At 50.5% G+C, this 13,949-nt stretch overlaps 1 protein-coding gene across 1 annotated transcript; it reads left to right on the forward strand.

Moving 5' to 3' along the window:
* The first annotated feature begins 2 nt into the window (after window positions 1–2).
* ANAPC2 (anaphase promoting complex subunit 2) lies at window positions 3–12,980 on the forward strand. Its single transcript, XM_069771278.1, is given in 16 exon segments — window positions 3–205; window positions 207–251; window positions 254–328; window positions 330–467; window positions 1,299–1,921; window positions 2,445–2,577; window positions 4,863–5,037; window positions 5,186–5,305; window positions 5,825–5,942; window positions 6,026–6,207; window positions 6,358–6,499; window positions 7,256–7,331; window positions 8,511–8,714; window positions 10,973–11,102; window positions 11,470–11,705; window positions 12,476–12,980. Coding segments are annotated over 16 exon segments (2,787 nt in total). The 5' UTR covers window positions 3–28; the 3' UTR covers window positions 12,689–12,980.
* Window positions 12,981–13,949: the final 969 nt, after the last annotated feature.

Below are 13,949 nucleotides of genomic sequence, written 5' to 3' on the forward strand. Positions count from 1 at the left end.
CTTGCCGTAGGCCGCCTCGGTCTCGGCGATGGTCCTGTCGAGCTCGCCGCGGGCGGCCAGGTGCCGCGCCAGGCTCTCGCTGGTGCGGGCCAGCCGCTCGGTCAGCGCCCCGATGCGGCCCTGTAGCCGGCTCCGCTCCGCCTCCTCCTCCCGGATCCGCCCGCTCAGCTCCTCCCGCCGGGCGCGCAGCTCCGCCAGCCCTGCGCGGCACGGACCCGTCAGCTCCGGCTCCGGCCCCGGCCCCGGCCCCGGCCCCGGCGCCGCTCACCCTCTCGCAGCTCCGCGTTGTACCCCCGCAGCGCGGCCGCCGGCCCGCTCATCGCTCCGGCCCGGCCCTGCCCAACGTCCCGCCGCGCTCCGCCTCTTCCTGCGGCGCGGCCCGCATGGAGCCGCCGGCGGGCGCGGAGCTCTCGGCCGCCTGGCACACGCTCAGCACCGCCCTGGTGCCGCCCGCCGCCCTGGGGCTGGTGAGCGGCGGCGGCCGGGCCGGGAGGTGCGGGGAGGGGGGGGGCTGCGGCCACGCTGGGCCCGCCGCGGGGGCGGGCAGGGGCCCGGGCCCGGGCCCGGGCCCGGGGGAGGACGCGGCGCTCCCCGCTCGCCTCACGCCGCCGCCCGCGGGTCTCCGGGCCCTGTGGGGCCCAGGGCAGGCCCCGACCCCGCCGGTCTGCCGCTCCGCCGCCCCCCAGGGGTGGCTGAGGTGGCCCCAGCCGGTCTCCTCCGCTCCTGGGTCCGGTTTTCGGTGCTGCCGCCGGGCAGGTGGGAGCTGCCGGCTTGGGAAGAGGGGAAGGGGGATCTGGCGGTGCGGCGGCTTGTATTTGTTCGGGGGGCTGTCGGGGAAAGGCCGCGGGGGCCCAGCCGAACCCCGCTTCCCCCGTCGCGCCGGCCAGGAAAGCGGCCATGCCAAAGAGAGGTGCTGCTTCCCCCGTCCGCGCTGCGGCTCTGCTCCCCGAGGGAGCTGAGGTCGGCCACGGGAGGTTTTGCCCCAGAGCCCGGCTTTTCGGGGACCCGAGGATGGGTCGCGGCACTCCGGCCAGCGCATGTGTCCTGCAGCAGCCGCCGACAGGGACGGCGATGGAGGGCGTTGGGTGTCAGGCCTGGGAGGTGGGCACTTGGCTGCAGGCAGCGGGCTGAGACCCCAGCAGGGGTCCATGGAGGAACGGCATCCGCCTGGTGCTGTCTGACAGCAGAGTCCGCGTGCGTTTGGTCCCCACTCTTTGAGATGAGCGGTCTGTTCTGCCACAGATCCTCCAAGAGAAGTCTTTATGCGCGCTTAAGTCGGTATCCCCTCTGCTTTTCAGGCAGCACCGAGGTCCGATGCTGTGGGGCCGCTGAAAGATGCCGACCTGCGGGCGGCCCTGGACGTGCTGCGGTGTTACGACTTGCACTCGATCGTGGAGGAGTGGTTCATCGAGGTGCTGCAGACCGACCTTCAGGCAAATATAGCTCCTGAGTTCTGGAACTGCATCGGCCAGTATGAAAACACAGCTGACGAGCCCCAGTGCTCCTCGCTCCTTCTGGACGCGTTTTGTCTTCTCAAGTGCCGCCTGGACCCCTACCTTAACAGTCTGGAACTTCTGGAGAGGTGGACCAAGGCTGGCTTGCTCCTGGGGACAGGTGCTCAGATGCTGCAAGAAAAGGTCTACACCATGTTCAAAGCTATCCTTTTCTTCTCCACTACCAAATCCTTCCAGGAAATGATCCAGCAGTTCTACAGCCGCACTTTTAGGATATATATGCGGCAGTGGAAGAAAGGAGAAGATGGATCGAACGAGTGTGAGAGCAGCATGAGTGAGACCGAGCAGGAGAGTGATACGGAGGAGGGTGGAGCAGAGAGCCCGCTGTGCGCAGGCTGCAGCACCAAGAGAGAGCAGTGCTGGTGCCCCAAAGCCATGGAGCAGTTTCAGCAGCTCAATGACATTCTGTACGTAGGTGTCGGGGTGGTGGCTGTCACTCAGAACAAGCAGATGGTCTGGATGGGGAGCACCAGCAGGTTTGCTTGATACCTGAAAACAGTAGGAGTTACGTGTGAGGTCAGGCTGTATCATGGTGCCGGGTAGAGAACTTGACACAGGGTTTCAGCAACCGGTTGCCACGTGGTGGTTGAACTAGAGCAGGTTTTTAGACAGAAAGTTCATCTCCGTGGATATGAGAATATCTTCCTCTTGCTCTAAGGCCTTCTGTCCACAAGGAAGCGAACTCTTCTAAATGAAAAAGCTTTTGATGGCTAGAAAATAATGTTTCTAAGGAAAATGGGATAGCAGTAGTGTCATGTGTTATATATGTAGTGCATCTGTGCGGGCTATCAGAGCATTTAAACTAAGAGCTAGGCCTGCATCTGTGGAGCTTACAGGGAGGAAGGTGCCTTCAGGTAGTTAGATTTTTCTTTATTTGCTTGTACCTTTGCTTCCATATGCTCTGAATCGGGTCGCTGTCTGTGTCTGTAGCCGCCGGCTGAATTTGCTGGAGAGAGTGAGCGCCGATGCTGTCACGACCATCTTGCACAGGATGATAGAGGAGAGGATGGAGCAAAGGTGCAGGGGGGAGTACGAGCACTCCTTCCTGAATGAGTTCCAGGAGGTAAGGAAGGCGTGCGGGCAGTGAGGGCCCTTCCTTTGGAGATGCGCAGCTGCTCTTTTACTGCTTTAGTAGCTCAGGCTAAAAGTGGATTCCACAAAAACACCTGGTCCAGAGCTATGACTCCCACCATCCCTAGCAGAAGAGGTGATTTTGATTTAATACTGGAGGGGAGGGTTTGCTCTGACCTGTGCATAATGGACCATTATATTTCACCTGGTGATGTCCGTAGTAATGAGGGAATTTCTGTGGTTCTGTTTTGCAAACTACAAGAACATGTAGTGCCACCTAGCCTGCAGAGAACCCTCCCTCTGTGTAGGTGGGGTCATAATTTGAATTTGTGTGGTTGTTTTCTTTCTTCTTCACAATTTTTCAGCATCCCTTTAAAATAGGAAGCGAAGCTGGGAGGTGATGCTCTGGCATTGATCTCACCAGTGGGCAACATACAGAATTAAAGTCCTTCCTTGCACCTACCCGTTGTTTTCCTGCTACCTTAAACCGAGTTTGCGTAGGGCTGTTTACCTAGTGTGACCTTAAAATAAAATTCTTCTCCGGGTTATGGCTTTTCCAGGGTACAGTCCTGGCTCTGCAGGCTTGCCCTGCGCTCTTTGTTCCTCGATGCATGACCTTGCCTTTTCCTGTGTTGAAGAACAATGCGTGAAGTGAGGTTGCCATGCAAACCAGACTGCTCTCTATGGTTGCCCTAGTTGCCTTGCTGTTTGCCGTGCTGGCCGGTTTTTTTGTCTGCAAATATCAGCAGTCATTTTATATTTACTTCCCTTTAGTTGCTGTGCAGCACTTTATTGGACTTAGTGTGAAATGCTTCTGGATGACCTGGAGATTGTTTAAGGGCATTTTAAGGGCGCCAGAGAAAATGCAACTGCATTCTGTTTGTCAGACGTGGCAGAAGGTCCTCTTGCTCCCACTGCTTCAGAAAGGCCAGCGTGTTTGGCTGCAGAATATCGGAGCATGTCAGAAGTAGGAAGAGACGATTTAAAAAAAAAACAACAGTAGAAGCGGTATCCAAATTGGGAAGCTATTTCAAAAAAAAGACAAAAAGCACAAGCCTGGCGAGCTAGAGGTAAAATAGAAGTCTGAGAAACAGCTTCCTGAAAGTACAAAGGGCTGACAGCAAACCCCCTTTTCAGACACATCAGCAGCAGTCTGGAGCATCAGCTGCTAATCAGGCTATGGCAGGAGCACTCAGAGAAGATAAACCCACGGGGAAAAATGGGTTGGTTTGATAATAATTGTATTCCTTAAAATTGAGTTGCTTTGCATCAGTTAGTCCTTTCCTTTTGTTCTTTAGGAGAATTCTTTATTAGCTTTTCCACAGTTTTGCCCAGATGTTCTGTAGTTCTCAGGTTTGTCCTGCTTTGTAATTAGCAGAACTCGTGCATTCCTTCAGTGTCTCCTCAGTTGAGTAGATAATTAAAAATTAACATAATCAAACCAGATCTGAACTTAGCATTTTTGTTTCAGGCTGTCCAAATCCAGTTATCAAAAAAGATTCATATTTACTAGCTATTAATACTCAGATATTATCCCAGGAAGGGCTACACATTTGCCACCTTAAAGTAAAAATAAAATTTAAAAAAAGCATTTCTTTTTAATATCTGGATATTGTAGTTGAGTACCTTTGAAATTTGACAATTACACATTTCTCTGTAGAAAACTAGATCTCAAATATAAAAAATTACCCTCTGATGCTCTCTGTTCAGGTTTTTATTTTATTATTCAGTGACTAGGCTGGTGGTTGAGGTCTTGGTTTCAAGTGCCTGAGTTTGGTTGGTAAGAGTATGTCTGTGAGTCCTTGGGATGGCTTGCTTGCTCTTCATTGATTTCAGGAGTCATAGAAATTTTGGGCCAAGGATGATGTGATGGGCAATTTGCTCATATTCTTGTAAAGGGAATAGTTCTGCAAGTATAGAATGGAATGGAATTCTGCAAAAATAGAATAGTCTGCAAGTTTTTTAATATACCCTATCCTTTTTGGAGCCCAGCACGTATGCACAGTCCTCAGTCACCCTTTATCTTCTCATACACATCTGCATAGTCCATATCCTTCACCTTTAGTTAAAGTTCACATTCTTTCAGCTAGGCTTTCCCTGGCTATAACCCAGGCCAGGGTGCATTTGGAGAGCAGCTGGAGGTAATGCTGTCCTTGGCTAGCTGCTCATTTCTGCTTGCTGTGGTAGCTGCCCTGGTGATGGGGTAAGTGTGGGATGTGATTGTGCATCCAACTGTGGTATTCACCATCTCTGTACCCCCCCCCCCCCCTTTCGCAGTGGATTGAGAAAGTGATTGGCTGGCTCAGCCGGGTTTTTCTGCAAGATAGTCCCTTGGCACGCTCCTCTCCAGAAGCTAGCAGCACCTTGAGGCGCTGGCGGTGCCATGTCCAAAGGTTCTTCTACCGCATCTATGCCAGCATGCGCATTGAAGAGCTCTTCAGCATTATTCGAGGTAGGTGGGACCCATTAAGTGTGCATTCACTCTTGGACTTGGTTTGGATGAATGGTAGATCTGTCTTGATCTCCTGATGTGCCACGCTGTCTCCTCTTGCCTTCCCACAAGAACGTGGCGTTGTTTCTAATCACTGCTTAGTTTGTAGATTTCCCAGAGTCGAAGCCTGCTGTGGAGGACCTTAAGTTCTGCCTGGAAAGGACTAATCAGAGGCAGCAGCTGCTCAGCTCCCTGAAAAGTGCTCTGGAAATGCGACTTCTGCATCCTGGTGGGTTTTACATCCCCGCATATATCATAACACTGTAAGGAGCGTGGGCATGAGTGGGGATCTACTGGGAACCGTCATCTGATTTCATGTTTGATGAGTGAGAGGCAGCCAGGCTGTGCCTATCGCGTGCTCCCTGTGTTTGAGTGTGCATGGACAGCAGTAGCTGATTATATCTCAGCCCCTTCTTGCCTCATTTCTGCAGTATGGTGAGGACCTGAGCTAGAAGTTTAGCTTTGGTCCAGATGGGTAAAGTCTTCTCTGCTGTGTGCGGTCTGAGCTCCTAATGCACAATCTGGGCTCATCTGGTTTGTAGTAGTCTCTGAGCCTGTGTTCATGGTTGGAACTGGTTTCTCAGACATACGGATCCGATCTCTCCCTTTGGCTGGGGCAGTAGGGCAGCAAGCCCTTCGCCTCTGACTCCATGGATCGAACAGGGGGCTTAGAGCATCCAAGTTCCTTGTGTCCAAGCCATTAGTCTGTGCTCTGGGACTCTTGACTCCCTCTGCCCCTCTCCTGTAGGAGTCAACACATCTGATATCATCACTCTGTATATCTCGGCCATCAAGGCCTTACGGGAGCTTGACCCTTCCATGGTTATCCTCGAGGTTGCCTGTGAACCCATCAGGAAGTATCTGAGGTAAGAGGCTTGCAGGGCAGTCTTACACATCCCCTTTCCCTTGCTTCCCTTTCACTTGCTCTGTTTCTCTTCCCTGTTGGCAGGACTCGGGAAGACACAGTGCGGCAGATTGTGGCTGGTCTCACAGGGGATGCTGAGGGCTCTGGTGATCTTGCAAATGAGCTCTCGAAAGCTGACCCGGTGACCCTGGAGAACGGCCAGGAGAGTGACGATGACATCTCAGAACCAGGGGACTGGGTTCCTGACCCGGTTGATGCAGATCCAGGTTAGATCCCAAGACCAGAAGTCCTGACAGCCCGCTGTTTTCCCCAGTGGGCTGTAGTCTTGAGCAGCTCATCTGCTAGTCCTCTAGAGCTGAGCTGGCCTGGGGCAGGTTTCTGTTAATCTTGTGCTGTTGTCTGCTGGATTTCACTAGGAAAATCAAGTTCCAAGCGTCGGTCCTCAGACATCATCAGCCTGCTGGTGAGCATCTATGGCAGCAAGGACCTGTTTATCAATGAATACCGCACGCTTCTGGCTGACCGGCTGCTACATCAGTTCAACTACAGTGCTGAGAGGTGAGGTCCAAGTGCCCAACTCCAGGGCTTTCCATGGTAAAATCACCTGATAAAGGTGTGCTTCAGACTCAGTCCTATGAACAGCTGTTTCTGGAGCCAGGAATGTCTTTGGCCATTTCCTCTGCAGCTTTGGGTTTGCATCTAGAATTTCATGCACTCACATCTTCTCAGCTGCTTCCTGCTCAGTCCTTCCCTTGGCTTGCACTAGTAGGGCAGCAGGTAGGAAATTGGAGGCACTGACACCCTCTTAGCTCCATCCCACATGTTCTGGCAGCCCTCACAACCTGCACAGGCTGCTTAGGGTCAGCAGAAAGTGTCAAAGTAAGAAAAAGGGATGAACTGTCAGGAAACCTCAGTTGCAACCCAACTATGTCTCTTGATTCAACAGTTGCAGTGGTTTTCCCTTCTGTGAAATGCAGCTAGTGCGAGCCACGGCTGGGATAGGCAGTCTCAGGCAAGTGGCTTGCCAAATGCTGAGGTTGCACTGTGTTGTTAAGGGGGATGGCTAGGTGCCGTGTTCGTCCAAGTGAAAGGGATGGGAAAGTCTTCGAAAAGCTGCTGGCCTACAGAGAAAGTGACCGTTCCTCACTTAGATGCTAGGAGGCATCCTGTTCAGCTAATGTGCTTTGCGAGGCTTCCTAGGGAGATCACCCTTGTGCCAGGGACTGCATTCTTGGCTGTGTTGCAAGGGGTGGAGGCCGAGCCAGGCTCATCTGTCTGAGGGACCTGTGTCTGATCTATTGTTTCTCTTATCAGGGAAATCCGCAATGTGGAGCTGCTGAAGCTGCGGTTTGGTGAAGCTCAGATGCACTATTGTGAAGTCATGTTAAAAGTAACTTTTGGGTTTTTTTTCTTTAAATTCAAGTCCTGGTTGTTTGAGCTCATTGGGGAAGGGGAGAGACTTGAGGAGTGACCCAAAAAGGGTCTTTTAGGAAAGTGGGGTTCCCAAAATCCCAGTGAGGGGGCTGATTTGTGACAGGCAGAAGTGCATTCAAAATCATCTCTGTTTTTTAAGCCCTGTGAGTCAGGTTATCAGCTCTGGGAGATGGTTGCTCTGGTGCTGTTGTCGCTCCTGCCCTTCCTGCAGTACAGTATTCTGGCGTTGAAGAGCTGGGCTCTTCCAGCTCCTCTAGGGTTGGGACTCTGGAGTTTAATTCACTTCGAGCACTGTGGGAAGAACACTGTCCTGGTTTCAGCTGGGATAGAGTTAATTGTCTTCCTAGTAGCTGGTACAGTGCTATGTTTTGAGTTCAGTATGAGAAGAATGTTGATAACACACTGATGTTTTCAGTTGTTGCTAAGTAGTGTTTAGTCTAACGTCAAGGATTTTTCAGCTTCTAGTGCTCAGCCAGCGAGAAAGCTGGAGGGACACAAGAAGTTGGGACGAGACACAGCCAGGGCAGCTGACCCAAAGTGGCCAACGGGATATTCCATACCATGGGACATCATGTCTAGTATATAAACTGGGGGGAGTAGGGGCAGGGGATTGCTGCGTGGGGATTAACTGGGCATCAATCAGCAGGTGGTGAGCAACTGCACTGTGCATCACTTGTACATTCCAATTCTTTTATTATTACTGTTGTCATTTTATTAGTGTTATCATTATCATTATTAGTTTCTTCTTTTCTGTTCTATTAAACCATTCTTATCTCAACCCACAAGTTTTAGTTCTTTTCCCGATTTTGTCCAGCATCCCACGGTGGGGGGTGGGGGGAGAGCGAGCAGCTGCGTGGTGCTTAGTTACTGGCTGGTGTTAAACTACGACAAACACAGGTCTGGAGGGACTGCGGTGTAGGCTAGCATTGAGCTGTAAGCCCTTCCTCAACTTCCCCACAAATGTTTCTGAGTACACAGCAGACTTTCTAGTAGATACACATGATCATGTTCTTTCCAATGTCCCTATCATCATTTGGAGACAATGCTAGTCACCTTGTTTAATCATCTCCTTTACTAAGGGTTAGCACTGACTTGGAAGAGAAGGAGCTGCCTTAGCTTCCTCTGCCTTTTCCAGGATATGGCTGACTCGCGACGCATTAACGCTAACATTCGTGATGAGGAAGAAAAGCTCCCAGAAGAGGAGAGGCCACCATTCAGCCTTGTTGCCGTTATCCTGTCAAGTGAGTTCTGGCCACCGCTGAAAGAGGAGAAGCTAGAGCTTCCAGAGCAGGTCAAGGAAGCCATGGAAGCCTATTCCAAGAAATATGAGAAATTAAAGGTGAGGCAACCTTAATGCTCCTCAAAAAAGCTGTGTGCTGTTCAGACTTTGTTACATAGCATGGTTTTTAACTTCCCTTAAATTTTAGGTGCTAGTACACCCATGCTGTTACGGTGGAATCCTAAAGTCCTTCAGCTTTGAATTGGGGTTAGAAGCTGCGCTAGCTTAGCTATTGCCAAAAGAAGGGTTTATCTCTTTATGGGGTGTCTGAGTTATTATAGTGATTGCAGTTAAGGAAGAGAGTTTTCTAAAATATGCCGTTGTTTGTTAGTTAAATGGATACTGAGGTGGAAGTTTTTAGGCATCTTAAGTCTGGTCTAAGCTTGTTGGCCTAAGTTCTATAACTAAGTAGTAAGTGACATCCTGTCCCTGTTGGGCCTCTCTTCAGGACCCTGGCACTCTCCTCCCCTGTTTGTCCTCTTGAAAAGAAGCTCTTTTAACATGGTGTCATTTTAAGATTCACTGTTAGTCTAGAGTTAGGTGAATGTTGCTTCCTCTTCTGTCTGTGGCCTCTCCTGGATTGTTTTGTTCACTTCTGGAGGGTCCCTGTGTTGTCTCAAAAGCTGGTTTTTTTCACCCAGTGTGCTGTAAGCCAATCAACACATCAAGCTGAGATACTTGTCTTTATTGTTATACTGCAGTATAGGGTGCCAGGTCTCCAAATACCTGCACACCTTTAGAAAGAAAGGTTGAGGTTTTTATACAATTTTGTTACAAGGAAACACATATAACAAAAATTGTGATAGGCTACACAAACTTATACAATGAAAAGATCTTTTGAGCACGTCATGCTCTTGTCCGGCTCATTATACTGAGGTGGTCTCACATTTACATACTCATTATGCACAAGTGGGTGTTGATTTTAGTATTAAAATTAAGCAAGGTAAGGCAAGGACAGAGTCTTTTACTTGATTCTCATCCAGCATTGACTAACCTGCCTTTATCTGTGCCTAATGAATAATATGTTCTTGGTTATACATACTGCACATATTCTAACTCTGTTTATCTTAAGTTTACATGATCACCTAGCAGTGTCTCCAAGGTAATGTATTTCTTCATAACAACTATTTCAAAATTTGTTAAGTTTTGCCAATCTTGTGAGTTAATTCTGCGAGTTACTATAACACCTGAACTCTGTGTTAAGACAGTTTAGGTGCAAGCATTTTTGGTCAGTTTGACTGTGGCTCAGACAAAGTCTGAATCCATGCCTTTTTAAACAGCATGGAAGGGTGGAGGAGAGGCATACAGAGCAATTGTAACCAACCATGCAGTATTCTTCTGTTCTCCAGGCACTTGATCATGGCAATTAGTCAAATAGAGAAGGCTGAGTTGCATCTTGCTCTGCACATACAGAACAAGTTGGAAGCAGGAGCACCTGTCTGGAAGTCAAGGAGAGATCTAGGTGACATCCAGAACAGTGGTCTCGGCTTTCTCATCTTGCAGCTTCTTACCTGGTATAGTGCAGAGCACACATCTGGAGCATGGATGAGTCAGATCTAGCTGTCATGCCAGTGTAGTGTCTGTGTGCACACACAGATGGTTCCTTGCAGCCAACCTGAATGCAACTTGGTGTCTCATGCAAATGTTCCCCTTTGCCTGTCCACTTGTGCTCTGACTCCACTTCAGGCTTGGTTTTCTATATCCTTTCTTGAACTTGTTATTATACACCAGGTGATGCATGCCATGAGGCTGGGAAGCTCATACTTCTAGATCCTGTCTCTTCTGCTGTAGCTACGTACCAGATGTGGGTGCCACCTGATTTCTGTGCCTGCAAAAAATTAGTTAGGGGAGGATGCAGGAGGAGATGCAAGGAGGAAGCAGCCTCCTTGAGCATCCTCAGCCTTCAAAGCAAGCAGTGTTCTTTTCACATCAGTATCAGAAGAAATTGCTTCTCTTCTGAGGAAATCCTGCCCCAGATGAGTATTTATTTTCCGGTAGAAGTTTGTCCTGAGTGGTTCAGCTGGTCTTCCTCAACCTGTGCTTACCCTACCAGAGAGCTGAGTGACTTTTTAGGTGTTGGTCTTGGGCAAGGGCTGAACAACAACTTGTGCTGAGGAGGATGTTTCCCATGAAGGAGTAGGGGATGGCTGGGTGGTGGCAGTGCTGGTTGACTCATGAGGAGGGGAGCAGCTTTCATGTCTGGCAGAGGGGTATGGAGCGCAGCTGGCCCTGGTGGTAGAGGGGCATTTGCAATAACGCAGTGCTTAGTGATTCCCATTAGAAGATCTGCTGTGAGTGGCTGCTTCTCCCTTTTCCAGGCCATGAGGACCCTGAACTGGAAGTACCACCTGGGCCTGGTGAGCTTGGACGTGGAGCTGGCAGATCGCACCCTCTCCCTGTCCGTCTCTCCTGTGCATGCCGCCATCATCCTGCACTTCCAGACCAAGAGTGAGTGCTGTGACAGAGACTCAGTGTTACCACCCATGTCTGTGTGCTTCCCGTGGGTGGGTGGGAAGGCTGTGTTACTCAGGTGGCTGAAGGCTCTGAGAGCTCTGGCAGCAGGACCAAGACCTGGTTCGTGGGCTTGGATCTACCACAGGATTCAGCCAGGTCTCCAGCTCTCGTAGGAGACAGCACCCAGCAGGGCCACAGCTCAGCACCTGGTCTGCTTTCAGGCAGTCACTGCACGCAGCTGCTTGCTCCTGGCTTGCTCCCGGCTTGCTCCCCAGCCTTCCCCATCCTCTTACTAAGTCCTGGCATGCTGGGAGGTGGGCAGGTATCCTGTTCTCTTCTCCGATATCCATGGTCTCCGCAGGTATGTGGACACTGACAGAGCTAAGTGAAGTGCTCAAGGTGCCGGTGACATCACTGAAGCGTAAGATGACGCTGTGGCTGCAGCAGGGTGTCCTGCGTGAAGAGCCCCAAGGCACCTTCACTGTGATTGAGGAGGAGCAGAAGGACCAGGTGGAGAAGGTCGTTCTGATAGACAGCGATGAGGAGGGAGACTCCGCCATGGCGTCACAGGCTGACCAGAAAGAGGAAGAGCTGCAGGTACCCATCTGTGTGTCTCTGCTGCTTGTGAAGCCAGCAGGATGGTGCAGACATCCCATGCTGTTGGTTTTGGGGAATCTGATTAAGATGATGGATTCAATTTGCATTTTGGATTTGCGTTTTCCACTGCAAGTGGCTAAGTCCAGCATGAGAGTTTTTTGAAATGGGTATCTCTTGATTAATGCTCACTGGTGCAGGTGCTGGATTGCAGCCTTTCCTCCAGAAAAGTGCCCGGCTGCTGAGCCAGGCAACCATTTGGACATCTCTTAAATGTGTTTTTTCAGTTTTAAAAAAAAAAGTCTGAGACATGATTTCATGTTTGAAAATAGTCATAACTTATTTGGATTCACCCAAGCAGTGCTTTTTGGCACTCTACACTGCCAAAAAGGCTTACCTAGCACTTACAGCTGGACTTTTGCCTTCCCTGTGTTGTGGTTCCTGGATACTTCCAGTGCTTTTTCTACCCATGTGTCATGTTGTGTGTGTGTGTTGTGCTACTGTGCAACATGGAGGTGTCATACTGGTGTTTATCCACTGAGGGTCATGCACGTACTGCATGTCAAATCCTGCTTTCTAGCTGTGTTTCCCAACACCTGGTGCTGTTCTTGGGTATTTCCTGTTTAAAGACTACATGCTTATGGCTGAGAGCAGAACTTACTGCCAGCCACAGCCTTGCTCTGCTTTTGGGATACAGGATGCTAGAGCACCCTTTTTCTTCATGGTATAGGTGTCAGTATGGTTTACTGTTGCTTGTGTGTCCCCCTCTGCAGCTGTTCTGGACATACATCCAGGCTATGCTGACAAACCTGGAGAGCCTGTCCTTGGAGAGGATTCACAGCATGCTGAAGATGTTTGTGATGACAGGCCCAGTGGTTACAGAAATCGATATACAAGAGCTGCAGGGTTTTCTCCAGAAAAAAGTCCGGGACCAGCAACTCATCTACTCTGGAGGTGTCTATCGCCTGCCCAAGAACTGCAACTAGCCCGCTAGTGTCCCTGCTTTCCCCTCTGCGTCACTTCTCTGTGCCTGTGCTCAGCTCCAAGGTGCTGCCCAGCTCTCTGCATCCTGCTGGGTAGTTCTCTGCTCTGGGGGTTTGCTGTGCCCTCTTCCCCAAAAGGGTGTCCTTTTCCACATGGAGACAGCTCAACAGCAGCCTGGGCCATGCACCCCACAACTGCTGGGTCTGGGCCTGCTCCTCACATTGCTTTTCCTCCCATACGTGAGTGTCTGGGCCCACTTCACTGTTTAATAAAAAGCAGCAGTCTCCTTTTTCAGATGGTACCAACTCCTTTGTTTCCTCTTGGCAGAGCACTCTTGGCATCAGCTTTCCTATGCTGAAAGGGCAGGCAGGAAACTCCCCAGTCTGCCAGGCACCAGCTCCCTTTCCTTGGGTCTCCATCTGTAGCTGTGGGAGGTTTTGGGAGGGGGACTGTTGGCTCCAGTTGCTGTCTGGGTCTCTGTGCGGCTAAAGCAGCGTCTTGCAGCTGGTTGTGATGAGCAAGACCCTACACAAAAGCAAGTGTTCACACTGTCTCCTTTGGCTTATGTGGGAGGAAGACTCCAGGGTCTGCTTGCCCTTGTTTGGGACTCTTAAATTTTGTGGAATAATTTTATTGTGGGATGAAGAATACTTTAGATGGATGAGATGTAGCAGTTCTTCAGGGCAAGTTGTTTAGTCCTGCAGGATAAGTGGATTAACCAGGCACTAGTAGGATTGCTTTACTATGGCACAAATACACGTCTCCCAACACCACGGTGGCTGCCCTCGAGGGTGCATTGTCTTGGTGTGCTTTGGAGTTATTGGCACCACTGAGATCAATGAAGCAGTTGGATGGGATAATCCCTGAACTCTGTTGGTTAAACATCATGCCCCCCAACCTGGGTATCAAGCAATGGGTTTCAGGATTGTATTCTGCATTCAGGGTGCCTTAGTCCTGCTTTCTGGGTGGGTTTTGCTCATCAAGAGGAATATGCTGGGGAAATCAGGCTTTTACTAAAAATTTGCTTTCTGTGAAGCAAGGAATGAGTTTCCACAGCCTAAGGAGTCTTTCCCCTCCTCTGCTGAGTATTCTGTCCCAGCCTGTGGGCACTGCAGCAGCTGGAACTGAGATACCAAAGGGCCACGCTCAAAACACTGGAGCAGCCGGTAACCCTGGCTGTGCTGCTGTGCTGCTGTGCATCCAGGTGCATGAGAGGCTTGTGGAACATAGAAACCAACCTGTACTTAACATTTAACCTTGTTT

This window comes from Haliaeetus albicilla, chromosome 26 (assembly GCF_947461875.1).
Source record: "Haliaeetus albicilla chromosome 26, bHalAlb1.1, whole genome shotgun sequence".
Lineage (NCBI taxonomy): Eukaryota > Metazoa > Chordata > Aves > Accipitriformes > Accipitridae > Haliaeetus > Haliaeetus albicilla.